Source organism: Fomitopsis serialis (assembly GCF_022376445.1).
Source record: "Fomitopsis serialis strain Sig1Antser10 chromosome Unknown B0H18scaffold_211, whole genome shotgun sequence".
Taxonomy (NCBI): domain Eukaryota; kingdom Fungi; phylum Basidiomycota; class Agaricomycetes; order Polyporales; family Fomitopsidaceae; genus Fomitopsis; species Fomitopsis serialis.
Genome location: NW_025955171.1, coordinates 1 through 27,565, shown reverse-complemented (window position 1 = coordinate 27,565; position 27,565 = coordinate 1). Strand labels below are relative to the sequence as shown.

At 56.3% G+C, this 27,565-nt stretch overlaps 12 protein-coding genes and 1 non-coding gene across 13 annotated transcripts; 5 read left to right on the top strand and 8 right to left on the bottom strand.

The window, feature by feature from the left end:
- Window positions 1-732: 732 nt before the first annotated feature.
- B0H18DRAFT_889095 (uncharacterized protein) lies at window positions 733-1,830 on the bottom strand (the record flags this gene model as incomplete). Its single annotated transcript, XM_048041258.1, has 2 exons — window positions 733-1,469; window positions 1,671-1,830. 2 exons carry the CDS (start codon window positions 1,828-1,830, stop codon window positions 733-735), a joined length of 897 nt encoding a protein of 298 aa, XP_047885719.1.
- On the bottom strand, window positions 1,820-3,687 carry B0H18DRAFT_960710 (uncharacterized protein; the record flags this gene model as incomplete). Its single annotated transcript, XM_048042988.1, has 8 exons — window positions 1,820-1,854; window positions 1,914-1,976; window positions 2,407-2,539; window positions 2,852-2,917; window positions 2,975-3,173; window positions 3,225-3,275; window positions 3,355-3,422; window positions 3,607-3,687. The coding sequence occupies 8 exons, from the start codon at window positions 3,685-3,687 to the stop codon at window positions 1,820-1,822; spliced, it is 696 nt and encodes a 231-aa protein (XP_047885718.1).
- A 1,784-nt stretch (window positions 3,688-5,471) lies between these two features.
- B0H18DRAFT_850622 (uncharacterized protein) lies at window positions 5,472-6,029 on the top strand (the record flags this gene model as incomplete). The annotated part of the gene is made up of 2 exons (XM_048039603.1): window positions 5,472-5,629; window positions 5,735-6,029. Coding segments are annotated over 2 exons (453 nt in total), but the record flags the coding sequence as incomplete, so codon positions are not given.
- A 494-nt stretch (window positions 6,030-6,523) lies between these two features.
- On the top strand, window positions 6,524-7,954 carry B0H18DRAFT_225925 (uncharacterized protein). Its single transcript, XM_048037201.1, has 2 exons — window positions 6,524-7,700; window positions 7,763-7,954. Exon 1 carries the CDS (start codon window positions 6,701-6,703, stop codon window positions 7,484-7,486), a length of 786 nt encoding a protein of 261 aa, XP_047885716.1. The 5' UTR covers window positions 6,524-6,700; the 3' UTR covers window positions 7,487-7,700; window positions 7,763-7,954.
- A 406-nt stretch (window positions 7,955-8,360) lies between these two features.
- Window positions 8,361-8,938, top strand: B0H18DRAFT_960708 (uncharacterized protein; the record flags this gene model as incomplete). Its single annotated transcript, XM_048042987.1, has 2 exons — window positions 8,361-8,781; window positions 8,835-8,938. The coding sequence occupies 2 exons, from the start codon at window positions 8,361-8,363 to the stop codon at window positions 8,936-8,938; spliced, it is 525 nt and encodes a 174-aa protein (XP_047885715.1).
- Window positions 8,939-9,074: 136 nt separating this feature from the next.
- B0H18DRAFT_225936 (uncharacterized protein) lies at window positions 9,075-10,989 on the bottom strand. The gene is made up of 5 exons (XM_048037202.1): window positions 10,952-10,989; window positions 10,772-10,892; window positions 10,637-10,716; window positions 9,261-10,577; window positions 9,075-9,216 (listed from the first exon to the last, which is right to left on the bottom strand). The coding sequence occupies exons 2-5, from the start codon at window positions 10,852-10,854 to the stop codon at window positions 9,176-9,178; spliced, it is 1,521 nt and encodes a 506-aa protein (XP_047885714.1). The 5' UTR covers window positions 10,855-10,892; window positions 10,952-10,989; the 3' UTR covers window positions 9,075-9,175.
- A 113-nt stretch (window positions 10,990-11,102) lies between these two features.
- B0H18DRAFT_225913 (uncharacterized protein) lies at window positions 11,103-12,600 on the bottom strand. The gene has a single exon (XM_048037200.1). It carries the CDS (start codon window positions 12,417-12,419, stop codon window positions 11,385-11,387), a length of 1,035 nt encoding a protein of 344 aa, XP_047885713.1. The 5' UTR covers window positions 12,420-12,600; the 3' UTR covers window positions 11,103-11,384.
- Window positions 12,601-15,420: 2,820 nt separating this feature from the next.
- Window positions 15,421-15,800, bottom strand: B0H18DRAFT_889096 (uncharacterized protein; the record flags this gene model as incomplete). Its single annotated transcript, XM_048041259.1, has 3 exons — window positions 15,421-15,513; window positions 15,594-15,698; window positions 15,762-15,800. Coding segments are annotated over 3 exons (237 nt in total), but the record flags the coding sequence as incomplete, so codon positions are not given.
- A 1,873-nt stretch (window positions 15,801-17,673) lies between these two features.
- On the bottom strand, window positions 17,674-19,647 carry B0H18DRAFT_1126688 (Gpi16 subunit GPI transamidase component; the record flags this gene model as incomplete). Its single annotated transcript, XM_048035198.1, has 7 exons — window positions 17,674-18,113; window positions 18,177-18,374; window positions 18,427-18,483; window positions 18,539-18,700; window positions 18,769-19,160; window positions 19,215-19,398; window positions 19,449-19,647. The coding sequence occupies 7 exons, from the start codon at window positions 19,645-19,647 to the stop codon at window positions 17,674-17,676; spliced, it is 1,632 nt and encodes a 543-aa protein (XP_047885711.1).
- Window positions 19,648-19,754: 107 nt separating this feature from the next.
- On the top strand, window positions 19,755-23,183 carry B0H18DRAFT_1051328 (P-loop containing nucleoside triphosphate hydrolase protein). The gene is made up of 11 exons (XM_048030953.1): window positions 19,755-20,151; window positions 20,245-20,293; window positions 20,364-20,639; window positions 20,734-20,975; window positions 21,031-21,166; window positions 21,218-21,643; window positions 21,699-22,105; window positions 22,276-22,365; window positions 22,414-22,713; window positions 22,768-22,854; window positions 22,904-23,183. The coding sequence occupies exons 1-11, from the start codon at window positions 19,996-19,998 to the stop codon at window positions 23,015-23,017; spliced, it is 2,283 nt and encodes a 760-aa protein (XP_047885710.1). The 5' UTR covers window positions 19,755-19,995; the 3' UTR covers window positions 23,018-23,183.
- B0H18DRAFT_1051322 (uncharacterized protein) lies at window positions 23,184-23,886 on the bottom strand. Its single transcript, XM_048030952.1, has 3 exons — window positions 23,409-23,886; window positions 23,296-23,352; window positions 23,184-23,237 (listed from the first exon to the last, which is right to left on the bottom strand). Exons 1-3 carry the CDS (start codon window positions 23,572-23,574, stop codon window positions 23,224-23,226), a joined length of 237 nt encoding a protein of 78 aa, XP_047885709.1. The 5' UTR covers window positions 23,575-23,886; the 3' UTR covers window positions 23,184-23,223.
- Window positions 23,887-25,023: 1,137 nt separating this feature from the next.
- B0H18DRAFT_1126685 (mitochondrial F1-F0 ATP synthase subunit F of fungi-domain-containing protein) lies at window positions 25,024-25,488 on the bottom strand (the record flags this gene model as incomplete). Its single annotated transcript, XM_048035197.1, has 4 exons — window positions 25,024-25,049; window positions 25,102-25,110; window positions 25,169-25,358; window positions 25,417-25,488. 4 exons carry the CDS (start codon window positions 25,486-25,488, stop codon window positions 25,024-25,026), a joined length of 297 nt encoding a protein of 98 aa, XP_047885708.1.
- Window positions 25,489-25,616: 128 nt separating this feature from the next.
- Window positions 25,617-25,744, top strand: B0H18DRAFT_t156. The gene has a single exon. It is a non-coding gene; the product is annotated as a tRNA-Asn (tRNA).
- The last annotated feature ends 1,821 nt before the right edge of the window (window positions 25,745-27,565 follow it).

Genomic DNA, 27,565 nt, shown 5'->3' with positions numbered 1-27,565 from the left:
CATATTACACCCTTTTATTTATGTGATGTTTTAGAGACAGTCGGCAAATGCCCTCTGGATTCCGGCGTACCTCAAAGGGCTCTATAATCACGCCGGGAAGGTGCCACAACAACATCCGGCCCTTACTGTCTTCGATGGTGAGGGGATCTGCGCAATCGTCGTATTGCACCGTGGCCAGTTCATCGTCGTCCGGGACGGCACATGGATGAGTCGCTGCATCCCACGGCAAAGTAACTGCTCGTGAATGAGTAAATGACGATGGAAGCTGAGAACTTATGGGCACGTACGTCGATTATTGAACGCCTTTGCAAGCATCTCAGCTGCACGCCGGGCCTGGCGGACGAGATACACATCGAGGAGTAGTCCGGGGAGTGGAGCACGCGGGGCGCGCGATTCCGGTGCCGAGAGGAAGCGAAGATACATCGCGTCCAAATACGAGAAGTACTGGACGCGCACCTGCTCCGGTGTGATCATCGTATGAATGAGGCAGAGACAGGGGAATGAGCAGTGTCGCAAGGGTTCAAGGCAACGCAGAGATATATCAGCCAGACATCCCCGCACAAAACCGGCCTCGTGGGTACCTTCCGTTCGCCATGAGGCTACCTCATGCCCTGGATAAGATCACGAGTGGATGCCTCCACCCGCAGCATAGATCAATAGTTATCCACATTGATGTGAAATCACAATATGATGTCCCATCACCAAAATTAGCGTAGTCCCTTGGACAATGTATCACCCGAGTGGCCAATGTAATCTCGGGGTGCCGGTTTTGCAGACAGGCAAGGCCGGGCGCAGCGGGACGCACTCCGGCCGGAGCGTTGGAACCCTGGGGGAAATACGCCGGGCGGAGCGTTGAGCAGTGGGGGTAGGCTGGGACGCGCTCCGGCCGGAGCGTTGGAACGCTCGGGAAAAGGGGCCGGGCGGAGCGTTGAGCAGTGGGGGTAGGCTGGGACGCGCTCCGGCCGGAGCGTTGGAACCCTGGGGGAAATACGCCGGGCGGAGCGTTGAGCAGTGGGGGTGGGCTGGGACGCGCTCCGGCCGGAGCGTTGGAACCCTGGGGGAAATACGCCGGGTGGAGCGTTGAGCAGTGGGGGTAGGCTGGGACGCACTCCGGCCGGAGCGTTGGAACCCTGGGGGAAATACGCCGGGTGGAGCGTTGAGCAGTGGGGGTGGGCTGGGACGCACTCCGGCCGGAGCGTTGGAACCCTGGGGGAAATACGCCGGGTGGAGCGTTGAGCAGTGGGGGTAGGCTGGGACGTGCTCCGGCCGGAGCGTTGGAACACTCGGGAAAAGGGGCCGGGCGGAACGTTGAGCAGTGGGGGTAGGCTGGGACGCACTCCGGCCGGAGCTTTGGAACGCTCGGGAAAAGGGGCCGGGTGAAGCGTTCAGGATGGGAGTTGAGGAGGGGAGCGCCGGCCGCAACGTTGGCGACGAGGCAGAACCGGCCGGCATGCTCTCCGGCCGGACCGCTGGCAACGATCACGTCTGCAACGTGGACCCGGACCCCTCCGGCCGGCGCCGGCCGCCACGTTCCAGACGGGCGAATCTCACTCCGGGTTTAACGTTCCGAACGTTAAATCTTACTCAGTAGGCTCCATCCATGCTCTCAGAACGAGAGTGTCGGAGCCCCACAACCGGCACTGTGCGATCAGATGGAAAGTACAGTGCACCAAGGTCGGGGAAGGGCATAGGACGATGTTCAACATGTCGATCTGGGGATGGCGAGCTTCGTCTGGATGGGAAAGGTGGTTGTGGAGCTAGCATAGTCGGTGGGGTGAAGATCGGTAGAGTCGAAGGTGGTAGTGCAAGCAATTGAGGGTCAATAGCCATGGACTGCGGACTGCTCTGTAGGGACTGAAGCACATATCAACCATATGAGCAATCACCCGCCACACGCACATTTGCATACTCACCTGGGCTGGAGCTATGAGAGTAGGAGTCCGTGAATTGGCGCGATTCAGCAAGGGTAAAAAGGGCTGGACAGGATGAGGTGCAGGAACGTTAACTGACACGTGTGGTGCAGCGTAATCTGCAGTGTTAGGACGACTCGGAAGAACTGGGACTATGGGAGGCAGGAGAGAGGCCGAAGATGTTGTGGTATGAGGCGAAGTAGTAGTATTATGTGCGATAATTGAACCCGAGTCCGAAGGAAGAGACGAAAAAGCGGAAAGACACTCGTTCTCAGTGCAGAAGGTGTCAATAACTCCGCTGGCATGCGAGGAAGGGCGGACAAGTGCAAAGAAGCGAGCGGAAAAACAGCGATGTGGCCGTTCATGGTCCGGACTCAAATGATCATGCGCAACCAAGGCAGTGATAGGCGCATAGACCGCACCGTTGGCGGGGACTAATGGATTTGGATGGATCAGGACTCACAGCGCAGAGTCACATGCAACGATGTCAACGTACCAACAGGAATGACAACCCGATCAGGGGCAAAGGCGCCCTGCAGTTTGGCATACATGCGCTTGATTGACGTCAGAGATGAGGCGGGGTTGATCAGTGTCTGCGAGCTCGCTTGGACGAATTGAAGCTTCGTGCCCTGGAGGATGCGTAGGCCAGGCAGAGTCCAGGTCGATTGAGAGCTGAGCAGCGTGAATCGATGACGTTCACACTGTTGGCGAATGTGCTGATCGAGCAAAGGCCTGAGCGGGGCGTTCTCATCCAATGTCACAGTCACAACACAGCCATGGTCTCTGAGGAGTGTAAACAGTGTCTGTTTCTCCGCTTCCGAGACTGCAAAAGGCCCCTGATTGAACAGTCGTTTCCCCTCTTGGAGCTGTCACGGTGTATGGCATGAGAAGAGAAAGACAACGCCGCACGGAACATGCAGGTACTAATAAGTGCAACATACCGAGCATGGCAGTATCATGATGTCGACCACTTCACCTGGTGCAAACTGCGCACGCGCAGTGAGAGCCTATGCATGGACACCTCAGAAAACACAATAACATCCAAAAACGCGAAGTACACGCACCTGACCACGATGTGAAGCATCTAGTGGCAGCAACTGTGCACTTTGGGCACGTCGCACATCGGACGACTGCGAGGAGGGTGGTCGAAGCTGGAACGCTTGAATTGGCGGAGCAAGAGGTGTACCTCGACCAGCGATAGGCGGAAAGTGCGGGATGGGCTGAAGCGGAGGAGCACTGACTACAGGTGTATTCGATCTAGAGCTGTAATGCAGGCGGTCAATAGATACCTGTGCTGACAAGGGAACAACATACCCAGGTCGCAACGGTGGACCAGGATGAGGCTGCGAGACAATACCCGCAGAACTGGAAGAGACGTCAGGATGACAACTTCTCAAAACGACCCAGAAGAATTGAAAATCGCAGCGACTCGGAGACGACTTACAACGGTCCCGGTAGAGTCCCAATAAATGTCTCAGTGTTCATAATTTTGAGGCGGGTATTGGAGCAGTGCTTCCTAACAGAGAACGAGCGATGTAGGGTGAAAGAATGAACTCAAATGGCAGTGGCAGGCAGGAAAGATGTGGTGAGGGTGAGGGTTGTCGAGAAGCGGATGTGAGCTGAAGGCGGATGCGAGCTGAAGGCAAGTTGAGACGTTCCACTGGGTCGGTTTCATGCTCAAGCGGGAGGAGCTCACCATGGAGTACCAAGACAGCGGAATAGACTGCCAGTGGCAACCGATCGTGTAGAGCACCATGGCTACCCGAGTCGTAGACATGAGAGGTCTTGGACAGAAATACTTGCTCGGACAAAATCACTTGTTGATGGCGGAGCAACTGTTTGTTGAGACGAAGGTACACAGGCGGACAGGAGATGAAGGGACGGAAGGTGAGAGGACAGGACTTCAGACTTTCATGCCAATTAGCAACTGACCTGTGAAGATCTCGAATGAAACGGCGTGCACTACCGACTATGACGGGATGCAACGGTACGCGACATGGCATGAACATTTAGGGGCACTCAGGACCAGACAGGATTTGGCGGGAAATGATAAGAAACGGCCGGGAGTGAGGTGATCAGTCAGCGCAGATCAGGATCTGGCAGAATTCCTAGCCCAAAAGCGGGATGGTTTGGTAGCACGAGGCTTCATGACGGCGCCCGATACAGCCCGCCAGAACCGCTCGGGCCATTTGCGATCCGGACCGTGTGCTGCGCTAAGCTACTACCGTGTATAATTTTTGTCCGATAAAGCCCTTCATAACCGGGACTGTACATCGCCCCCCTAAGGGACCGCAAAGCTTACGTAATGGGACTGTGAATCTTTCGGAGGAAGTAGAACGCCATAGAAGACCGTCCTCTCCCCCACTCAAAGAGGTCTTCTTTAGGGTCTGCCTAGGGGACTAAGTAGAACGGTCATATTTCCTTAATTACTGTAACTGCGATGCACGTGCTGTGAGACGCCGCGCCTCCTCCTCCTCCTCTGGAAAGCACCCATCTGTCCACTGTCATGTACCAGTACTGCGTGGCTCAGGACTTCGCTCAGACCGTCCGTGGCCCAGTGTCGATCTCTCGCAACTGTATAGGTGAGTTTTAACTGATTCTATCCTGAGTAGTTCTACGTACTGACCTCTGTCAGACGCGCGTCGCGGTCACCGGTCAAGGCGTTGGGCCCACATCGCAGAGGATTGCGTTTGCCAAGCATCTTTAACTACAAGGCCCTGCGTGTTAAAAGACCCCTCCTACCGAATCTGCATGACATCAGCTCTGTCAATCCTGCCCCAAGAGCTGTGGGACCACGTAATCGACCTCCTTCGGAAAGACCGAGACGCGCTTGCTACATGCAGCCTGACTTGTCGGGTCTGGCTGCCCACAGCACGTACCCATCTTTGGCACAGGGTTCAGTGTACTACGCCGGCACATTTACCACGCTTGCAGGTACTCATAAGACAACACCCCGATCTGGCCGCTATGGTCGTGGAGTTGGATGTCCACTTGATATTCCGAAACCTGCACCGGCTCGCCTTATTTCCTAACCTCAGAACCCTCACTCTACACCGGCTGCACTCCAAAGCATATCGTCTCGACCAGGAACCTGTGATACGAAACTGGACGAGACCTCTGTTGGAACAACCGGGCGAGCGCATACCCGATCCCCGGCTCGCCGACGCGCCGCGCTGCGGCGCGATATGACTGTACCCGGTTCGTGCCTTATTTAGATAAGAAATAACTATATTAGTTCGACTTTCGCATGTAACTACCCTCGCGCGTTTGCCTCCCCGCCCCGAGGACGAGACAAACCGCACACTCGTTTATCGATATACCCCGCCGCTCGTGCACTCCATTCGCTCGTTACCGCCCAACGCCGACGTTCGTTCAACACAAACGCGCATCCGCTCTCGACGGACAAATCGAGACCGCCTGACGGGGCCGAAGCCGTCACCGACGATCGACCTGAACCCGACCCGCGCGCCCGATCGACCCCGCTTACCGACGCACGCACCGCGAACCCAACGACGTACCTGCGAACCGACGACGACCCCGTGACCGACGATCGACGCGACGATGACGACGAGCAACATCTTTAAGCTCGACGAGACAAACTACGCCGAGTGGGCTGTAGTGATGCAGGCCCTGCTGGTCCGGAAGGGACTGTGGGAAGTGACCGGAGGTACGGCTAAGGAGAGGCCAATGGGGAGTGACTCGGCGAAGACGGTGAAAGCGTGGGTGAAGAAGACCGACGAGGCGCGTGCCGAGCTTGCGCTTGGCGTCGAGCGATCACAGCTGTCGCACGTCCGCGCAGGCACCGCCGCCGAAGTTTGGGCGAGGCTCGAGACGATGCACCAGGCCCGAGGCTTGGGGACTCGCCTCTCGCTCCGCCGCAAGTTCTACGCGATGAAGATGACCAGCTCGATGCAGGCGTGGATCGCCGCTGTCGCCTCCGCTGCCTTCCGACTCGAAGCCGCCGAGGTCACCGTTACCGACGAAGATCAGATCTTGGTCCTGATGAACGGGTTACCGGATTCGTACGTTTCCTTCGCCATCTCCCTCGATGCGACCCCTCCCGACGACCTCACCCTCGACTACGCGATTGTGCGACTCATTAACGAGTACGAGCGCCAGGCCCAGACCGCTGAGCGCGAGGCCACGACGACGAAGACCCGCCCGCCGAAGGACCCCGGTGTTGCTGCCGCGATCATGCACACCGAGACTCCCGGACGTGCTAGGCGCCCGATCGAGCAGATCACCTGCTTCAAGTGCGGGCAGAAGGGCCACTACCAGGCCAACTGCCAAAACGAGACGACGTCGACTGCCGTTGTACCCGCGAAGCAGAGCGCCTCTACGGCGTACCTTGTCGAAGAAGACGGAGCTTGGTGATTGAGGGGGTGTACTGTATGTGCACTCATTGTTCTGTTTTTGTCTTTCATTTTGTTCGTTGTTTCCGGCTCGCCTCTGATCGTTCATGGCTCGAGGGGGTGTGTTGGAACAACCGGGCGAGCGCATACCCGATCCCCGGCTCGCCGACGCGCCGCGCTGCGGCGCGATATGACTGTACCCGGTTCGTGCCTTATTTAGATAAGAAATAACTATATTAGTTCGACTTTCGCATGTAACTACCCTCGCGCGTTTGCCTCCCCGCCCCGAGGACGAGACAAACCGCACACTCGTTTATCGATATACCCCGCCGCTCGTGCACTCCATTCGCTCGTTACCGCCCAACGCCGACGTTCGTTCAACAACCTCTGGCATCAATTGTGGCTCTGTCCCTACAAGAGTGCGATATATCGACGGTGATGCTGGGCTGGTTACTTCACATCATGCCCAGTACAAAATCGCTTATCTTGCCAGAAGGGACGTCAATAATGTACCTCGGTAGCCATTCATCGACCGATGCGCCTTGCCGACTCGAGCATGTGTGGTGGATCCTATATTTTGCCAAGCAGGGTCCCCTACGACTTCTCCTATCACCGTTATGCAGTACACTCCAGGAGGCCACTCTTGTATGCATCCCCTACACTGGTCATGGGCAGTACAGGGCAACATCAGCGTGCGATTTCGAGGAGTCTTCGCGCATGCTGCGTAGTGCAAGTACATACCTGAGGACGCTCTCTCTGTTGCTACCGAACGTACTGCGTCACCAGTCCACGGCCTTTCGAGCAGGAATCGGAAGATTGGACCTCTCTGACAACCGCAGTCTCACATCCCTGCACATCGCGCTCAACGGAGCGAACACTCGCGACTGGACAGACGGCCCTGCCGCCGTTCTCGCCCGCCTACCGCCAACACTCGACGCTCTCAGGCGAGTCGACATCTACACGCTCTTGCGACCGCACGAGCACCTTCTCCAGCGTCCCCGCCGCCCGCACCAAGAGCAGCTCGACCACGAAATCACTCGTCTTCTGCGGGATCATCGCGATCTCGTCGTGACGTTCCACGTTCGCGGCCATGTACAGGATGCTGAGCCTGCGAGAGGCTCCATCACCAAACGTCTGCGTACGTCCTCCCCGTGGCTCGAAGCTGAAGCGGAACGGCTGCGATTCTCCCATGAGTTCGTGGCGGACCCGGCGACGTACGTCTGAGAGCCTGGATGGCAGGAATTGGACACTGCGGGCAGCATTCCCCTGTTTGCGGTGTGACGCGGAGACAACGTTCGTAACACGACTATCACTCACCGAAAGGAACAACGCAGATCATAGTCATCATACTTCGTCGCTCTTTCTCCTCGTCGTCTACCTTCTATCAGTGTCTCGGAGCACGGGCATCCTGTTTGGACACGGACCGCATATCATTGACGTGAGTCGTCCAGATAGTATCGACCAGAGTACTTTCTCACTGACCGTGAATGTCTGATGTAGGCCGCGGATGCTTTGTGTTTCGAGTTGACCTGACCGCATCTCTGAATCCGTGCGCACGCCCACTTCATGTGCACACGCGCGATAGGTCAGCAAGTCCCACCAGTATGTACGACCCGCATACAGCGTGTGCAGAAACGCGTCTCAGGGCAGCACGCGCGTAGGAGTGACGGATAAGCGTGACATGTCGCGGTCCGAAGGCACCTGACTTGTGACATCGCCACTCTCGCGACACGCGGGCACGAGACCGCGACGCTGACCATTGCGGTCCTCGTCTTTGTCGTCGAACTCCTACTGACAGGCCACCAGCACAGTCGTTGATAAGTTACTGGATTGTCGTCCTGCTTCGGAACTCTGTCTACATACAGTCGCTCTGCAGTGCGGGGCGGAAGATCCAGCCACTCCCCAGAATACAATCCAGTGTACCGCACCTGTGCCGCGTGCATCTCTGAGTGGCACAATCGACTCTGCGTATATATTGCGACACCTTCTCTCAAAGCCACTCCTTAACCGCGTCTCATCATTCCGCACACATCCTCCAGGATCCACTTGTCCTTTTCGTCTGCATCATCGTTCGCTGTCAGCCTCTGGTCGATTCATCATGCTCACCAACATCGAGCTCGCCATCTCCTCAGTCTTGCGTAAGCGCGAAGAGGTCACCGTGCCGAGCGTTCTCGTCGACTACCTCAGAATCATCGGCTACATAGCACCGGGGCAGAAAGAGGTCATCGTCCCCCACGAGGCAGTTGCCGCTTTCGAACACGCACTGGACAAAGAACCCGTCCTACGAGCGCGTCGTGCCACTCCCGACGCCAGCCTTCGTACACACATGTACACGAAGGAGATCACGAAGCTCAGGAAGGAATACTGGAAGCAGAAGCTGAGCGCGTCGTATCCCGTGCGCTGTACATGCCCGACGTGCGGGCACACGGTCCCCTACGAGAGGCAGCCGGAGGTCGACGAGCACAACGATGACGTGCTCGCGGAGAAGCGCAAGCTACGGCGTCTGAAGGGCGGAGGAAGTGAGTGTGGACATGCATTCTCAGCGCAGTATAAAGCTCATACAACGCATCAGAGAAAGTGAAATCCCGTCGCGTCGTCAAACGCCCGCGGGACTCCACCTGTGCGGTCGCACCCATCGATCCATATGGACCCTCCACAAGTGCTTTCGTCATGTAACAACGTATTTCTCCCATGACTCGTGTATCCTCTGAAACGGGCTCTTGGTTATCGCGTCTCTGTATTTATAGGGGTGTCTTCTCATCATCGATATGTACCGTCCCTCAACCACAGGATCGAGGCTATACTGTACCTCTGTATAATAATGACAGTGTTTCGCGTAAGGAAGACTGTCGGGATCGCCCTTGTATTGCAATTATGACCTACATATATCTCGGATATACGTATACCACTCATTTACTGCCTGCACGATCTAGTCTCCTTGCAAACCGATGACGCTGTACCAGTAAACAGACGGCAAGCGATAGATAGTGTCACTCACTCGCAAGTTGAGACGGACATCCCGTTTCATCACTAGTCGCTGCACCTAGAAGAATAACGCTCCCGGAAATACCCACATCATCCCAGTCCAGTACCGTAGCCCATTCCTCCCTGTGCCAAGGCGGGCAGTCCTCTGCCAGGTCATGCACGAATCGCAGGCGCTTACGCGTCTCTGCGTTCATGACCTCCAGCTTACATTGCTCGACATACTCCGCCAACACGCGTCGTGCATAGCCAGCCGCGTACGAGGAACCGCGAGCATGGAAGGTGACAACCAGCTGCCAGTGCTGACGGAGAGTGACAGCGATCATGTTCCCGAGATTGTTGTTTTTCGGCTTCATGTAGTTCTCGTGAGCCGGCGGCTCCCTACAGTCATGCAGGAGCAAATAGACGTCGAGGCGTCTGAGGGAATATATCGCCGGTGAGCGCCGAAGCTGGCGAAGCACGGCAGTCAGTCGATGAGCCCATACGCCTGAATTCGCCACAAAGCCAGTGTGAAGAGCGGCAAGGTTCGTGTTCAGCGAGAAGTCCAAGAGGTTGAAGGCCTGCTCGGGCGTGTCGGGGGTCGTCACCATCAGCGTGAGCACTTGGAGCGACGGTCCCGCCGTGCGGAGGAGTGGGAGGGTTGCAGCGAGCATTTTATCACTGTGAAGACCATCAGGTTGAAGATACCTGAGAACGAGTGTTCGAAGGCCTCGGCATAGTGGTGAGCTGATGAGGGGCTCGTTGGGTTCCCCCCATCCTGATCTACCACCCAAGACCAAGGTCTCCAGCTGTAATTTGGCAATACGAGTGACAGTATCCGTCGAACTCCAGGTCTCTGTATGACCGCCGGGGAGTACCGTATCGTCCAAGCGCAACGTAGAGAGGCGCGGGAGTGCAGAGAGTATGCGGCCCATGACTGCCGTCGGGACAACAGAGTCGCGAAGCGACAGCTTGGTCAGATGCGGGAGTTGCATCGCCCTAAAGGGTTCCTCGGATCCGCCTTCCTCATCTGTGCCCAGGTATGCGGTGACGGTCAACGTGACGAGGTTTACAAAGGTTGAGAAGAGTGACACGAGTGACAGCTGGGCTGTAGCGTAGATTGAGAGACAGCGAGTCGACGCCGCTCGCTCCGGAAAGTTCGAGAGAACGTTCAGTAGGGCTGTCGCTTTACGCGAGGAGGGGCACTGAATCGTGTGCCATAAGTGCCAGCGCGTTGTCGGTACCCATGCAAGACACGTCAGGCTGCAGGCCACGAGTGTTTTATGATCATCCCAGAGGTGGTCAAGAACGTGGTCCCAGACCTCCTGTGGCAGTCTCTGTGATTCATGTGTCGCTGAAGAAATGAATCGACAGATGAGTAGACGATGCACACGCAATGAAAGGGACACTGACGCTCTGTGTGAGACTCGGGCGCCCTCGAGACAGCGACGCCTAGTGTACGTGGATCCGCACGGAGAGATCCTTTTGCAAACCTGCATAGAAACTCGTCAGAGCGTTTCATGGACATGTGAGACGAATTGTATGTACTGTGTATCAATCTCCAGCTGTGCCAGAGCTCCGGGCAAAACACTTAGGATGTCTGCCGGAGGCGGAGGCGATGATGCGTCCATAGCAGACTCCCCGGGACATACAGCCTCTGTATACGAGACTAAGTAGATCGACACCTGGTCAATGGGTCGAGAACGACGAGTGGTATAGTAGGCTTACAGGGTCACGCTATGTATCCGAGTACTATTGGGGTGCTCAACCGAAGGCAAGTTGGTTGATGTTCGGACCTTCCGAGAGTCAACTCGTGTCGCGTGATCGATTGATCCGGCGTCTGCCGGGTGGAGGAGGTGGCCCCTTGAACAATGAAGGTGTCCCCCATGTAGCGTGCAGCGTGCACGCAATTCCGGGAAGAGACAAATCAACTTGAAAATGGAATAGGAAGTACATCGTTTCACAGAAGAACCAGTCGCATTTTCCAGGTCGTCTCGCGCGAAATACTAAAAGCATATGTGGGTACACACCAGTAGCACAAAGAATACACGCTCATTTGGGAGTAGGATATTGTGTTATGCATGTACTCGGTACAGAGGATACTATATGGAGAATGGTACGGCTTAGGAAGCGGCACACAAGGAAGTATATTGCGACTGACTTACATACTAAGAACATCCCGTAATTTATCCGCCGACCTCTGCGTCCAGAAGAGCGACACTTCCATCTGAGATATGTCCGTATCTTCCCAGCCTGGTTCCCAATGTCCCATATTCAAAGGTGAACGTTCACTTCCAAAGACAGCGAGGTCGTGTATCAACCGCAGACGTGTCTGCGCATCGGTGGCGACGAACTCGGGTGCACAACGCACGACATACTCCGCCAACACGCGCCGCGCAACCCCAGCTGCATACGCCGAACCACGCGCATGGAAAGTGATGATCAAGTGCGAATTGTCCCGGAGCATAGACACGATTATGTCGCCGAGACGGGCGTTGCTCGGCCTCATGTAGTTGTCCGGAGGAGGCTGTGTGCAGTCATACAGGAGCAAGTAGAGGTCCAGGCGTCTGAGGGAATACATCGCTGGCGAGCCCACCAGTCGACGAAGCACGGACGCCGGGCGGTCCGCCCAATAACTGCGATGTCCACCTGCCAAAATCCCGATGTGGAACGACGAAAGGTTTGTATTCAGCGAAAAGTCCAGAAGGTCTAGGCCCGCTTCATCCTCATCTCGGGTAGACACCATCAGCGTGAGGGTATCGAGCGATGGCCCAGCTGTCCGTAGGATCGGGAACGCGGTGGCGACCTTATGGCCAACTGTGATACCGTATGCGCCCGGGAGGGAGAGCTTGCGAAGACCTCGACACAGTGGTGAGCTGATGAGCAACCCGTCGAGTTCCTCCCATACTGCTCCGCAATACCAAGTCAGAGTCTTCAGATGGAGACCGGCGAGACGGGCCACAAGGTCGTCGCGGATAGAAGGGTCGATGGAATCCCACTGCTCGCCTTCGTCGGAGAAAACGATTCGTTTCATATACAATGTAGTAAGGCGGGGGAACGCGCAAAGCAAGCGGCCCAGAGTGACGGTCTCCCAGGTGGAGTAAAGGAGTGATAGCGTGCTCAGTCGCGGGAGCGTTATGGCTTTGAGCGATTCTTCCGAGATGTGCACCCCCGCTCGGTGCATGTATTTTAACATCCCAATCGTCAACGTTTCGAGGTTGATAAAATTTGATAGGAGCGATACAAGCGAGCTGGGGGTCAATAAGTCCCCCTCGATTTCGAGGCAGCGGATCAAGGTCCCTCGCTCGGGGAAGCTTTTGAGAGACTCCCGGAGGTATTGAATCTTCCACGGCAAGACGCACTTGACAGTATTCCAGAGGTGACGACGCGTTATCGAAACCCACGCGTGACACGTCAGACTGCAAGCAATGAGTGCCTTCTGCTCGTTCCACAAGTAGTCGAGAATGATGGCCCAGACTTCTTGTGGCAGCCTACGTGAATCATGATTCGCTAATGCGCAATGTCAAGCCTGAATACATGCTGAGGTAACTTGAGAGACACGTACGCTCTGTATCCGAAGCTCTCGAGTCACTGGCACCCGCTGTCCACAGGTTCAGGGATGCTCGCTCGGCGGTGCTACAGAAAAGTCGCCAGGATAGCAATATATCCTTGGTCTTGGTCGATTGAAGTCGGTGGCCTGATCAAGTTCGTTCGTGACGCATACACCCGCACGACGGTGGCCGTTGGGCAGTCGTTTGTGGCAGTCGTTTGGTTGCACGAATTTGTCACGCCGAATTTAGACGCACAGCAGATTCAGATCAGATCGTGGATGAAATAGCTTACGTACGTCTGTTCAACGCCTCCGAGTCCGAGTCGACGGCGCACGCGCCGTCCTTGAGCGTTCTCGACATTGTACCTACTACTAGACTCTACTAGACTTGCAGGTTGCAGCCAGTTCCTCTCTAGATTCGGCTTGTACTTAGAATTATCACAGCGAAACTGAAGTGACTGCCAGTGGACCGTCACGGTAATCAGGTAAGCCACACCTTTAAGTTGCGCCTTCAATGAACTTGAGTTCTGATCCTTTTTGACCCAAGACGACGTCCAAGCCTTCAAGCTGATTATTGGGTATGATAACCCAAAGTAGATCCCGGCATGAAGGTATGAATACAACGTACGTCGTATCCGAAATGCTGAGTGGGACTGTAGGCCCGGAGTTGTTAACTTCGGTGCTCTCTAGGTCAGATGTCGGCTACCGTGGTCTTAACCTCAATCGTCCGGAAGTGGATATGCTATGTGCAGGTGATTTGTCACTGCGAAGGTCGTTAGTTAACGGCGGTGTTGCTGTGGCTAACTTTACTCGCTATTCGATAGATCACCGCATCACCTCCTAGGCGTCATTCGAAGTCGGGCCTAGCCCAGTACAATGCTATGGGCAATGCTTCTCTGACCTAATGATGGCCTCTGTGGTACTCGGTGAGTGCCCATGAGTCTCGATTCAGCTGTTACTATGCCCTATCTATGTGCGTCTGTGTGGCCAGTTCCGACGAGTACATCGATCCTTCAGCAAGGCATTCGCATCAGCATACTGTAGCTATGTGTTGTTTTCGCACGTGTCCTTTGGGAATTCGCGATCTGCACAAATGCAACGCACTGTCGCAATCGACGTGGCGATCGAATCGTATAGAATGAGAATGGCTATTTATCGCTATTTATCCATTGACGTACACAGGCGTGCAGCAGGCCTTCCCGATCCCACAGCAGCCTCGAAGGTGCTGTTCTCCTGCTTCGACTACCGGCATCGTGCCCTGATCTCTATTGATATCTTACCGCGGCATTTTATGAGTTTGCCTGCCTCGTTCTGGCCAATGAGGCACCATTGCGATACGCTCCTCGATCGGTCGGACTCCAGTGCGGGTAACTGGTGAGCTCTATTCTCTTTGAGTACAGCTCCTTTCTGATTGCATGTAGGATAGCACGATCTCCCACTAGACCACCGGCCTTGTTCCGGGAGGACGCATACCTCGCCATCCTTCGCACACAAGATATTCAGGTTGTTCAAGAGCGTCCCCGTCTTCCCAGGAATCGTGCGCATCTCGCTCAGCTGTGTTCTTACGGTGACGTCTCAGAGTGGGCGCCTGCTCATATCTTGACGTACAAAGTTGTTTGACTCGAGCCCTTCCTCCCAGCATATCGGATACTCCTTCCAAGCGTATCGTCGTCATCTCTTTGGCATGTTCCTGGTTTTCATTTCGGCTCACATCTATGTATCTAGGATCTTCTTCGATCAGACGTGCGTGTATGAACTTCTCGCCACGCGGCCCGGTTGCTTCTTGTTGGATTGTGCATCCCGTATCTCGTTGAACCCGTATCCACATCATCTCTGCGACCCATCTGGTCCTGCGGTGACACCGCTTCAAAGGCAGTACATTGCATTGCTTTTGTTGCATGCTCATGACCACGCTGATATGGTTTTACCGAGCAGAAAACTTCTCTGGAGTCCGCCTCTGCTATCGCACAACTTCGTCTTCGACGTATTGTGAAGCGCCTCAGGCGCCAGACCTCCATGAGTAGACGCAGCAGACCCTGAAACATGCAAGCCCGCAACTTGCTCGAAGGTGAGAACGCCAACGCGGGGACTCCAGGGACCGGTAATTCCACTTCTTGGTAGCAAGGCGCGCTGCCACCGTCCTCACGTTCGCCTCATGTTTGACCGATGACCTTCATGTCTCAAAGCCATCGTGTCATCGCTGAATGGCAGAACATGAAGATTAATAGTAGATGACGCCACAGCTTCTAATAATCAATCACGGGTACCCTGCCTCTACCCGCCGGTTGCGGACCACTGGTTGGAAAGTGGAATGAAACAAGGACATGGTACGTAGCAGGGTATGACTCGGATCCTGCAGGGTACACAGCATTCAAATGCCAGCAGTGGTGAGTCCACTAGCCCACCCAGAGTTACGTGCATTGTGGTCACAAATCCTATCAGGGGTGGTTCTCACCGGGGAAGAGCTAGCCACGGTCAGTACTCGGACAGAGTATCATTACTGTATTATGATTACAAATATGCAAGGTTACCGGTGGGATGTGCGAAGCGAAAGCGAAGACATGTGAGTGATACAACCTGTCCATGCGTGCGAAATAGCAGAGGAAGACATGAATGCAGACGAATACAACAACTGGCCGGGTCCCGATCAAGTGGGAACTGTACGTGCGGCGGTGGCTCGACATTGGAAGCAGTAGTCCTTCACAACGTCGATGTCTTTCTGGACCTCTTGACCGTAGTTCTGCAGATGCGCCGCGGAGCGTCAGCGAATCCGCCGGGGAATGCGCCACGGTGGCAACATTGTTACGCGCGTCCACTCACTTTTTGACATTTGGGGTCTTTGCAATTGCGAGGGTGCGAAATACTCCTTTCGCAGTGACCTGAGTTGCAGTCCATGATGGCGGCAATGCCGTGACGCTGAAAGTGCTGCAAGGACAGACATGCTACTCGTTCAGCTGACCTCTTTCTGATCGGCTAGGGACGGCATACCCCACACTTCGACCACCGTGTACCTTCCCTACATAGGCGCTCTCAGTGGTGGCTCAAAGGATGAGCGTGAAGGAACGTACGCAATACGGCGACACATTACACGTAGGATGAGTGGACTGGTAAGGGGGGAACAGGCTCAAGATATACCGACTGCCACGCCGGGGATGAGTCCTAGTGACTCAGAGGCGGGTGATACGGTGGCACACGGGAGGGGCGAAGAGATGTCGGGACGTGCCACTGCAGAAGTTCTTGTCTTTTTATGCGAACATGCGTGCAGGAAGCGCTGGGCTAACAGGTCCCCAGCATGATCAGAACTCAACGAGCGGCGCATGAAAGCACCACACTGATTGGGCTGTCGGAATGCGACTCGTGAGATATTTGTGCTGTCCTCGCCTGCAGGCGGTTCTGAACCATACTTACACTGGTCCACGCAGAAGGCCTTCGAGGCTACTATCATGTGACTCGACGACTATTTTCTTTATCATGACGAGGGTGGACGCGCAGGCGAAAGCACTTCCTCCGGAGAAGAGATAAAAGGACGCTGTCGCCATCGGTGTTACGAAGATAGCGCATAGGATGAGAACTGTTCGTCACCAGCGTCCGTCTGCGCGCCCTCAACGCTTGTTTGAGGTATAGTGCCATCTCACCTAACGCTCTTGTTATACCAGCACTGTTCCGAGCGATTGGCCGCTTCCGAGATTGTTCAGCAGACTCGATCACGGAAGAGGCTGAGAAGATCCAAGCCACATTGGCCCTGCGTCCGGAAGCATAGGAGGCCTTCTCCCATATCGATCTTGTTGGTCTACCGGTGGCCGCACTCCAGCTGTGAACTGGCTGTGAAGGTCCAGGACATGAGAACGAGGAGCCAGTCCTGGGCGTTCACACGCGCGCGTGAAATGACGAGCGATCGAACTCACAAACGTGCGGTGTACCTGGATTGTCAGGAAAACTGTCAATCTCGTTGGCCGCGGAGTCTGTAGGAATCATCGATAGAACTCGCCGCGGCAGGTTCGCTCATACCGTACGTATGTGCGACCGGTTCGTAGAACATATGTAACTCACCGAGGAAGCTCCTCGGATCGTGCGGCGAGGACTTCTGTATGTGGACCAGCCACACCCGAACGACATTTCATCAAGCCGCGAGTCAATGAGCTCCCAGCAAGATCCGTACCTCATCCCCAGCCAAAGGTTGAAAGAATATCCCGTTCCTCGATAAGCCAAGACCAGGTGGAACGGCACACATTTTGCTGCCGCCCGATGCTCGCCATCGATGCAACGTCCTCATACGCGCATCGATCTGCTATCTGGCCGACACTATCAGAACGACCGTCGGGATCGGATCCTGGGCATACTACGGCGTACGACCCTTTCGCGAATTGACGGCTCCGGAGGCAGGTCAGAGAAGCCGCCAGCCATAAAACTCGATACGCATCCGAGCTCACCACGCGGTCCAGGTTGTGTGTGACGAGATGTGGGCTCAGTGCTCGTACATATCGGTCCAGGCCGGGTGCAGTCCGCAGGAGCACTCTCATGACCACACTTCTGAGCGTATTGGCCTGTCGGCGAGATGGTGGAGTCAGCGAAGACGCCTCACGAACGGCCTTGGGACGTACGGCAAGAAAACAAGGGTGGTGCCACTGACTGCCATCAGTCCGTGTACCGCGTCCCAGGAGCCCTCCTGCTTTGCTGCTCTCAAGAATAGTCGAGCATCGCCGATCTGACGCGCAATAGCCGCGGGTGTTTTTGCGGATCTGGCCCACGTTGCCGTCAGTCTGCAGTCAGCTGGTCGCCAGCGACTGCTGTGGTCTCAAGGACAAGGCTAGTCGCGACAGGTGCCTGTGGTTCTCACCCATTCATTCCGGATTGCCTCGGCGGATCGGGCGAGGGTCCACGAAGATGCGTTCGCATCCTTTCAAGACGATTTCTCGGCAACGCGTACTACTACAAACTTCCTCGTCAGCAGGTTGAATACCATGCCGAAGATGAGTGCAATCAGCGTGCAGCTCATGATGATCACGTTGTACGGCATGCTGAAGTCCGGCGTGGCCAGGTCGACGAGGAGGACAGGGGTATACATCCGCATCGAGCGCACGTCCGAGAGGATGGCGCGTTGCTGCGGATCAGAGTCTGTTTGACTGCCGTCCTGACTTGAGAACGGCACGAAAACGGCCGGGGGGAGATCCCAGCCGCGCTGCGCATCTGGAGGGTGCTCCGTGTAGGCAAGGAAGGGTTTCACGACATCCATGGTTAGCCGCAACGTGCTTTTCGGCGGGAGTGTCAAGACAGCTTGCAGAAGCGCTGGCTGGACATGTGGAAGAGGTGGCGTGTATGATATGACCTTAACGAGATCATCTGAAAGCAGACCCGCACAATGTGAGACAAGACAATCCGGGCTGAACTGGACGGAAGACGTACCCCGAGACGCGCCATCGATCTGGGCGTGAAGAGTATGCAAGTAAAACTGCAACAGCCACGGCATGGTCTCCAAATAACCCGCTTGTAGCTGGATATCGTGGTTATTCGTAACTGTCAGCGCCAGTTGGCCCGTATGCTGGCTAGCGCCGTTCAATGTGCGATGCACGGATATGTGCGTCTGCGGTTCGATGGTGGGTGCTGTAGTCTCTTCACGTAAGGCATATTCGAGACGACACGTATGCAGACTCACGATACTGAAACGTTGTTTCTTCGACCCATCGAATGGCGACATCGGGTGGGTTGTTCACTGCGCCCACTCACCATAAGCACCGAGATCCATGACGTGATCACTTAGGTCATACCTTCACTCATAACATATGTTGCATATGTCGAGTCCATTGTCGACGGTGATGGTATGATTGCGTACGTCTCGTTTTGGGGGAGCCGCACGCGAATGACGCTCGAACGCGCCACAGGACAAGCCCTCTCGATACGGCGATCAAAAATGGCGCTGAGAGACCAGTCTGGCGATTGCAAAGTCAACGCTTGGGATCAGCTGGCATGGCGAGGCTGTACACGCTAGCCCACCGACCTCGTCGTCCGTCCGATACAGCTCGGACCGGATCCAGGACGGCTTGGAACGCCAGGCGCACCTCGACGCCAGCGTCTTCAAGATATCGGACGTGCACGCCTAGACCGTGCCAGTCGGCATCAAACAGTCTGTGTGGGTTGAGGAGGCTGGCGATGCCGGACAGAGACTTGCACGGCAGGAGCTTGAGGAAGGGCGTCAGATTCTCCGTGCAGACGTGCTCCGACGGTAGCGTGGCGTGCCGTAGCTGATGGCTCGCAGTCCCATTTGGCAAGGCGCCCTCCGGCTGGAATGTGAGCACGGGTGAAGTCGTACGTTGCTCGTCCAAAGAACCCAACGAGGCGCAAAATAGTCCAGCGAGGGCATTGCGTAGTCCCAGCCATCGGCTGTCCACTCTGCGGCAATAGGGTAAGATATGCCGTTTCTTTGAAAGGACATCGAACACTTACGTGACAACGCCACCTTCTCCCATCCATGCCCACAGCTCGGCCCCCGTGCCAACACCGGGCTCATCAGGATAGCCCCAGCGGTCGTAGTTCCAGTTTCCAGCGTTGAGCGTGAGGTGTAATTCGGTCACAGCATACTCTCGTAAAATTTGACCGAGAGCAAGAGGAAGCAAAGTATAAAGCTGCGCTAGCTGGCAATTCACCTCTAAGCTGTACGACGATCACTGAGCGACTCACAGTCGTCCTCTACTCCCAGAGTCTCCGGGTGTCTTGGAGTCGCACCCTTCAGAAGTGTGCTGAATGAGAACCGAGCTGCTAGTTTACCGTCCCGCAGAGGTCGTAGATGAAGCTCTTCGTTGAACTCTTCTGACAATCGAGCTACGGCGATTGCCCCAAGGCAGAGACTGCATACGAGTGTTCTGAACGACGGCCGCATGTTCCTGGTGGTCTGGAGCTCGCACAGAGCGGGAGTATTATGTGAGAAGGTTGTTCAGGACGATGAATGCATAACAAAGACTGAGCGAGGAGGACGACCGGGAGGACGAACGTCGAAGACACGCGGGCTTCCCGTCGCCACCGCGCAGGTATGGCGACCACGTGGCACAGCGATCGAAAAGTAGGACTACTAAAAACGTAAATCCTACGAAACACCCGCCTCCACCTACGATCGCCCCTCTGCCACGACGGCTTGGTAGCGGCTACGCTGGCCTGTGTGGCTCGCGTCGACATCGACTCCTGCGCCTTTTCTGAAAAGTTGATCTGTCCTATTCGCGCCGGGTGCAACATGACCTCCATTGCGGCCAAGACATTTGTCGTCAGCACCCGCAGCGTCTCCGGCCGTGCAGCAAGACGAATCACGATAAACGCAGAGGTGGTGAAGGCGACTAAGCTCTGCGCTGGTGATGCCATCGCCATTTCCTCAGTGGATTCTGGAGTCACAGTGAGTGCATATCGTCCAATATGGCGGGCGCGCAGCTGACCAGCCTCGCGCCATCCTCAGAGCTTCGGCTGACTATCTTTCTCGATATGACAGGCCTTCGCTGTGGGAGTCGTGTGGCCCTCCATAGACATATCACACGACGGTAAGTCGTCATCGCCGCTGTACACTCTTCTCTCGCGAACGTGCTCACTTCCTATGGCTGGGGAATCTAGCTATTCTCATTTCAAAGTCCCTGCTCCTGACCGCCCATCTGTCCCCCGGAGCGAAAACACAACTACATCCGCTGACCGGAGGCAGACCCCCACCGCATGTCCCCCCGCTGAAAAATGCCCAAGCCGCGCGCACGATCCGCATGCGAGAGGTCCTTCCCGAAATATCGACATCGTCCGCCAATCTGCGATCCAATAACGACCCCAAGACGCAGACTCATGGAGATAGCCTTGCAAAGAGACGCGACTGGCTGACGCTCCTCGTCAGAGAGGTCTTAGGTGCGCCCCGGTCGTTCCCACAGCCCATTCTCCCGCGATGGCTGCTTCCCAGGTGGACGCTTCGCTGACGATCATCGTCCCCTCGTGTACACAGTCGATCAGAAGCACCTCACACCCACACAGATAGTGGAAGTATCGTACGAGGGCCGGAGCCGGCGGTTTGCCGTCTCCGCCGTGAACGAAGCGGAAGGCCATGCAGACGACCTGTCAGAGAACCTGGCAGCGCTGTCTATCGCGAAAGAAGAAAAACCACACTTATGGACGGTGGACTGGGACGTCATAGTCCGCCTAGACCGCGACGGTGAAAAATCTGATAGAGATGGTACAGCAGAAGCGGTACTTTGGGTTTCCCCTTCACCTCGTGATCATTATTCTGAAGATCTTCCTGCAGGCACTTGGCAAAGGTATCGAACGCGACGTCGACCCAAATGCCTATGCCGCCGTCGGTGGGCTCGACAAACAAATTGCGCAAATCCGCGACCTCATCGAAATCCCGCTCACCCGGCCAGAGCTCTTCCGGCATTTCGGTACGTATCTCCCCCCACGCAGCCTGGCTTGATCTCAGTAACCCTCAATAGGGCTTAAACCACCCAGAGGCATTCTCCTCCACGGCCCACCCGGCACAGGCAAGACACACCTCGCACGCGCTATCGCCGCCTCCACGCGCGCCTCGCTCCTCACCGTCAACGGCCCCGAGCTCTCCTCCGCCTATCACGGCGAGACCGAGGCGAAACTTCGCGACGTCTTCGCAGAGGCGCGGTCGCGTGCACCGTGCATCGTCGTGCTCGACGAAGTAGACGCGCTCTGTCCGCGGCGTGAAGATGGGCCTGGCGGGGAGGTCGAGAAGCGCGTCGTGGCGCAGCTCCTGACGATCATGGACGGGATGGAGGCGGGTAAGGAGGGGAAGGAGGAGAGGGTCGTCGTTGTCGCTACGACCAACCGACCGAACGCGATCGACCCTGCGTTGCGCAGACCGGGGCGGTTCGACCGCGAGATTGAAATCGGTTTGTCAACCAAGCATCTCAGGGTGCGATTGCTCACTAAAACACGCGCATATAGGGATCCCCGACGCGGAAGCGCGCTTCCACATCCTCTTCGTCCTCCTCTCAAAGACACCCCACTCGATCTCACCCGACGACCTCCGAGCGGTAGCCGCCAAGGCTCACGGGTATGTCGGCGCGGACCTCAGCGCCGTCGTACGGGAAGCAGGGACGCTCGCCATCAAGCATTGGCTCGTTTCCTCCTCTACTGCCTCCTCAGACCCCTCCTCTTCCGCCCCGCAACTCACCCTCACGGACCTGCTCACCGCCCTCCCAACCATCCGCCCCTCCGCGCTCCGCTCGCTGCTGCTCGACCTCACCCCCGTCCGGTACGCTTCCATCGGCGGGCAGGCGCACACGATCGAGAAGCTGCGCGAGTGCGTTGAGTGGCCGCTGCTGCACCCGGAGGCGTTCGCGCGGCTGGGCGTGCACCCCCGCGGGGCGTGCTGCTGTACGGCCCACCGGGGTGCAGCAAGACGCTACTTGTGCGCGCGTGCGCGACTGAGAGCGGGGTGAACTTCCTGGCTGTCAAGGGGCCGGAGGTGCGCGTTACACTCAGTAGTGTTGACCGGTGACCGCTGACAAGGTCGTTATAGCTGCTGAACAAGTACGTCGGCGAGTCCGAGCGCGCCGTCCGCGAGGTCTTCAGCAAAGCCCGCGCGGCCGCGCCCTCGCTCATTTTCTTCGTACGTCCCTCTCCTCCCTTCCCCTCCTCCTATCTCACATAACTCCAGGACGAGATCGACGCCCTCGCGACCTCCCGCACCTCCGACACCTCCGGCGGCGCACACGAAGGCGTGCTCACCTCGCTCCTCAACGAAATGGACGGTGTGCAAGAGCTCGTCGGGGTCACCATTGTCGCGGCGACGAACCGGCCCGAGGCGATCGACTCCGCGCTGATGCGCCCCGGGCGGCTCGACCGCATTCTCTACGTCGGCCCGCCCGATGCGAGCGGGCGCGAGGAGATCCTCCGTATACGCACGGCGAGGATGAGCGTCGAGCCGGAGATGGACTACGCGTTGCTTGCGCAACTGGTAGGGTTTTCTTTGCGTTTGGTGCTAGGATGTTCGTGCTGATGTGCCTTGCAGACTGAAGGATGCTCTGGCGCGGAGTTGGCTGCGCTATGCCAGGAGGCTGCGCTTCACACAATGAAGAGGGATATGAACGCGCCCTTCGTACGTCGCTTTCATTTTGAACGGTTGGCTGGACTGACTCTCTGTCAAGGTCCCACACGATGTGTTCGTCGAGGCGGCCAAGACGATGAAGAGACAAATCACACCAGACGTTGTCGCTAAATACGAACGATGGCGAGATCAAAGTGGTGTGGGCGAAGCCTAGAGCACTCGGGTACCCGTACTTTGCTAGAGACGGACATTCCCACTGATCGCAGGTATTGCCAACTGGCATTGAAGCGTAAAGGTGTGATATCATTACTCTGTATTTGTCGTGATTACTGTGGCGTGCGGGAAGCAATGCAAAATATGTGCGTTCTGTTGATACAAACATTGCCTGTGACATGCAATGTCCGAGCTACTGGCGACGATTTATACCACAGGATCTGCGTGAGAGTGTCAGTATTCCGTGCATGGAACCTTACTTGGTGGCATTGAACATACCTGCTGTCGGCTTTGGATCTCCGTAGGGTCCTCCTGACCGTCCTACATTGTCGAATTCTGGGCCGCCATGTCAGTCATACGTCTTCCAACTGTACGATGTGGAGTTAACATACCTGCAGGATCCCTTGACGCAGCGCCGGCACGCTTATTCGCGCCCGGCTCCTGTGTGGGGTTACGCTGAGCCTCGCGCTTGTTGAGCTCTGAGTCGGGGATCTTCGACGTCGCGTCCTGCGGGAAGCTGTCGACGGGCTGGGTACCGACAAACTTCTGGGTGGACATGATGGATACAGAAGTCGTTAAGCCGTGAAATGGTCCAGTAGAACGAGTTGTGGGCTGCAATGATCGACGGACAACGACCTTTTATATACCCGTCCGCCCAGGCGGCGCGGAGGTGGGGGACATGATGTCGTCAGGCCAGTCATCCTGACGTCACGGGGATGCAGTGGTGCAACCACGGTGATATCAACCACAAGTACGGGTACCAATAAAGCCGCTATAACGAAATACGAGCAAAAGCCTACACGCGCGTATCGCAGCCAAGACTCACGGAACGATGCCTTTCGCAGCCACCCTCGGAAACGCGTCGCGAATATGAACGCCAGCGAAAGAGCCATCCGTAAGTCTCAAACCACGTACGCAGCACATGCATATGCAGCCGGAGTGTCTTGCCGCGAGGCCCTCAACTCGGAACTAGGCCACGCAGTTTGTGATGCCGTAGCGAAGCTCAAACCGGAGCAACATGGGCTGAATTTCTAGGTAAAGGTGTAGACTCTGTTACAGGTCTCGCTATGGCTATTATTCCGCACGTCTCGTTGTCTACACAGCCGCCAGCGTCAGCCTATACTGACATGCAGCAGAGGGACGAACACGACGCACCCGTTTCATGCGTGCGATGATGTACCATTTTCTCGAAGACCTTCGATCGTCAACGTTCTCTGGGGCATAGTCGGGCATGCGCAGTATCACCGTAGAAGAGGTATCTCAGTACCCGGAGGACCACCCGAGGACGTATGTGCGGACCCTACCCCATGATCGCTAGCCCCGTCTGTTCCATCCTGAAGACTTCCCCGTTTGTAAATCCGGCATAGGGCCCTGCCCTGCAGCAGACTCAAACAATCATTGAGACGAGAAGAATGTGTGCGGACCCTGGCACAGCACATGCACTCCTGAGTCATCGACTGGCAAGCGTTCTATGATCGAACCTTCTTTCGCTGAGCCGCGCTGTTTTCCAAAAGCCGTAACGACCACATTCTTGATATTTTTGCAATGGCTACATACTACAGCAATGGTGAATATAGACGTGGATACGATGAGAATGTGCTCCCTAGAATCTTGCCAACAATCGTGAAGACGAAGATCGGCATTCGCGAGGTTTAACCCGTACGGGACTGGAGAGAATCGGTCTCCCCAGGGAATGAGGCATCGAGGAAAGTGAGACAGATTCGACGAGCCAATTGAACTGGGTATGCAGGGATGGGATCCTCCGGCGGCACGAGAGCAGCCAAACGAGAACGCTTGCAAGATCACAGAGCATATACACTCACGCGAGACACAGTAGAAGGCGGGCTCCCTGTCCGGCGGCGGAAACGAGCGACAACGATAAAAATCGTTGTCTCATGTGCTGTGCCTTGTAGTAAAAATGCATTACGGGAGCAGCAGAACATTGATCCAAACTTGACTTCTCATCTAGCCCGTCCAACAGCCGGCTGACCTCCCCAGGTCCGACCTTTAGTGAGGGTGGTTCTTGTGGTTCTCTGCGCCGCGAACGTGAGTGCCGCAACACACCACAGGACAATGAACACTCACTCAAGTGCACTGATAGTCCGGAACAAGTCAGCACTACTATGTGAGTGTGGAGAACTCGGCGACGTACTCTGGTAGTCAATGGTGTAGCCCAGACCGAAGATGCCTAGGATGCCCCAAAGCAGCGGCGCTGCCGACGCGTTCTTTCCGTTAAAGAACCGCTCCTTGATGCCACGCACAGCGGGGGCGGGGGAGGAACCCTTGGGCAGCTTCGAGTAGAAGTTCACGAGCGGGCCCAGGCCTGCTCCCTGGCCAGAAGACTACGGCAATCCATGGGTCAGCCGGCTAAAGAGAATGAGGTGTACGGGGCGTCCTGACCAGAATGGAGGGGGTCGCGATTTTGGGAGGCACAAGGCCGCCGAGCTGGCGACGGATGAGGGTGGGCTGCATGGTGGCGGACGATGAGAGCTCTGCTGGCGCCCGACCGCAACACACACCGCCCTTCGGCGGGACCCGCGTTCCCGACAGCCGGAAGAGCTTATTCGGGATAACCACTGACTTTGAGAACCCTGTAAATGTGCTCCATGGCTGAGTTGGTTACAGCGTCCGACTGTTAAGTCGAAGACAAGTCTCTACTTTCTATGTTGGGAAAAAGTCTTCACTTGCCATAATCGGAAGGCCCTGAGTTCGATCCTCAGTGGAGCAGTTGTTTTGCTTTTTTATGTCAACGGATTTAGCATATGTAAGGGCGGAGGATTGGATTCGAAGACCTGTTGACGGAGAAAGCGACAAGGCGGTGAAATGAGTGACGAAGCAAGGGCAGCATACGTGGAACACTGGCAATCAAAGATCGGGCTAAATGACGTCGGTGCGCGCCACATCCGCCACAGTTCTAGTACATATGTACTTCCTAATCGATCGGCACACCGTGCCACGCTACGCACCGTCCGTATCTTGTTGGCAGTCTACTCTCTTCAGGACCATCACCTGTCTTGGACCTCTTGGATGGCTGAGTTTTATCTTTTTGCAATGACTGGTATTGATCATCTCGCTCCTTCAGCAAATGACTCGTCTACTGCTCAAGCTGCACCTGGAGAGACTCAGCCATCGCTGACGACGAAAAAGCGTGCAAGGTCAGCCAAGACCGATAAATCCAACAACAACAACAACAAGAAACACTCGAGAAAGGAAAGGAGCCCAGGTATGACCATCCTCCTCGCACTGAGTGGGTGGGTGAGGGCAAGCGAGGCGGGCGCGCTTTTGAGGACACGGAGCGTGCGGCGGGTACGGCGCAGGGCGACAGGGCGTCGCTGACAGCGTTGAAACGTTGACTGGCGGCGAACGCTGACGCGGGCGTCGTTGGCCACTCATGCGGGCATCGTTGACTGGGTGCCACTGCTCACGCGGGCGTCGTTGGCCGGCCGCGATGGTTCACGCGGGCGTGGTCCGCGGGTGCAGGACTCGTTGACATCGTGGACGTGCGCATATGGTTCACCAGGGAATCTCCCGGGCGAACGACGAGGCGGCTGTGGCAGGCTGCGAGACGAAAGTGACGTTTATTTACAATTAAGGAGCCATCGATGCGACAGTGTAGACACAACGTGCACGGGGTGGGACATACTGGGCAGGGAGCCTGCGATAGCCAGGAGATTGCACGCAACCTCGAGAGATGTCAGGCAGCGGGTAAGGACGTGCATCGCGACCGAGCACGGCGGGGGAGGGAGGCGGCGACGATGCGTGTGCGTTGCGCATACGTATAGATGAGCGAAAGCGGGCGCGGTGCGAGGGAGCAAGGCGGTCGAGGACGGGTGGAGGTGCGCGACAAGGGAGATAGGCGCCGCCGGAGCGCGTGGCCCCCGTGAGCGCTGAGCGCTTGAGCCGACAGCGCACTTACCGCAAAGAGGACAGGGCAGGGCGCACGGCGGCGGGGGATGGGGGAGGGAGATGGCGCGAGGGGGGGGGGTTTATATGTGCGCAGGGTGCGCCTACGACCGGAGAGAGGAATGAATATGGGGTGCTGCCGCCCGGAGAGAGGAATGAAGAGGGGCGAGCCGCCTGGAGGGAACTCATTCCCTGGATCACAAGCCGCGATGCCGCCCGGAGAGAGGCTTGAACTCGCTCCCTGGATAACTGTCCTGAGTTCGAGCCTCAGTGGGGCAGTTCATTTTTTCTTCACCTTTCCTCTCTCTCTTATTTATTTATTTAATTCTTTGATGTCCTCCAAGTTTATCCTCTGTATTCTGTCTTCTTTCTCATCTCCTCGTCGACAAGTACTGTCACTGGTGACTACCCACGACTTTTGAATAACCCTCGGAAGTTCTTAACGAGTTGCACCTTTCCAGCAGTGTCAGTCGTACAGGGGCACACTCGGTGGTGCCTAGGGTCCGTCATGATGTTCAAGTTGTGTTTGTTCGCGCCTGCTTCTAACCATCACGCAGTGCCAGGCTTGACACGGCTCTATGTACGATGTTTTCGATGCTGAAAGACACGAACAAGTGCTGGGCTAAGGAGATTGATCTCATCCTCA

Excerpts from the sequence above, each read along its gene's own strand:
- B0H18DRAFT_225925 (XM_048037201.1), top strand. The coding sequence starts at position 6,701 with ATGCTGGGCTGGTTACTTCACATCATGCCCAGTACAAAATCGCTTATC.
- B0H18DRAFT_225936 (XM_048037202.1), bottom strand. The coding sequence starts at position 10,854 with ATGGACGCATCATCGCCTCCGCCTCCGGCAGACATCCTAAGTGTTTTG. Across the intron at positions 10,717-10,771 it reads CAGCTGGAGATTGATACACA|GTTTGCAAAAGGATCTCTCC; the intron begins GTACATACAATT and ends GTTTCTATGCAG. Across the intron at positions 9,217-9,260 it reads ATGTCCGTCTCAACTTGCGA|CGTCATCGGTTTGCAAGGAG; the intron begins GTGAGTGACACT and ends TTACTGGTACAG.
- B0H18DRAFT_225913 (XM_048037200.1), bottom strand. The coding sequence starts at position 12,419 with ATGTTAAAATACATGCACCGAGCGGGGGTGCACATCTCGGAAGAATCG.
- B0H18DRAFT_1051328 (XM_048030953.1), top strand. The coding sequence starts at position 19,996 with ATGACCTCCATTGCGGCCAAGACATTTGTCGTCAGCACCCGCAGCGTC. Across the intron at positions 20,640-20,733 it reads CCTCGTCAGAGAGGTCTTAG|TCGATCAGAAGCACCTCACA; the intron begins GTGCGCCCCGGT and ends TCGTGTACACAG. Across the intron at positions 22,855-22,903 it reads GGGATATGAACGCGCCCTTC|GTCCCACACGATGTGTTCGT; the intron begins GTACGTCGCTTT and ends CTCTCTGTCAAG.
- B0H18DRAFT_1051322 (XM_048030952.1), bottom strand. The coding sequence starts at position 23,574 with ATGTCCACCCAGAAGTTTGTCGGTACCCAGCCCGTCGACAGCTTCCCG. Across the intron at positions 23,353-23,408 it reads TGCGTCAAGGGATCCTGCAG|AATTCGACAATGTAGGACGG; the intron begins GTATGTTAACTC and ends ATGGCGGCCCAG.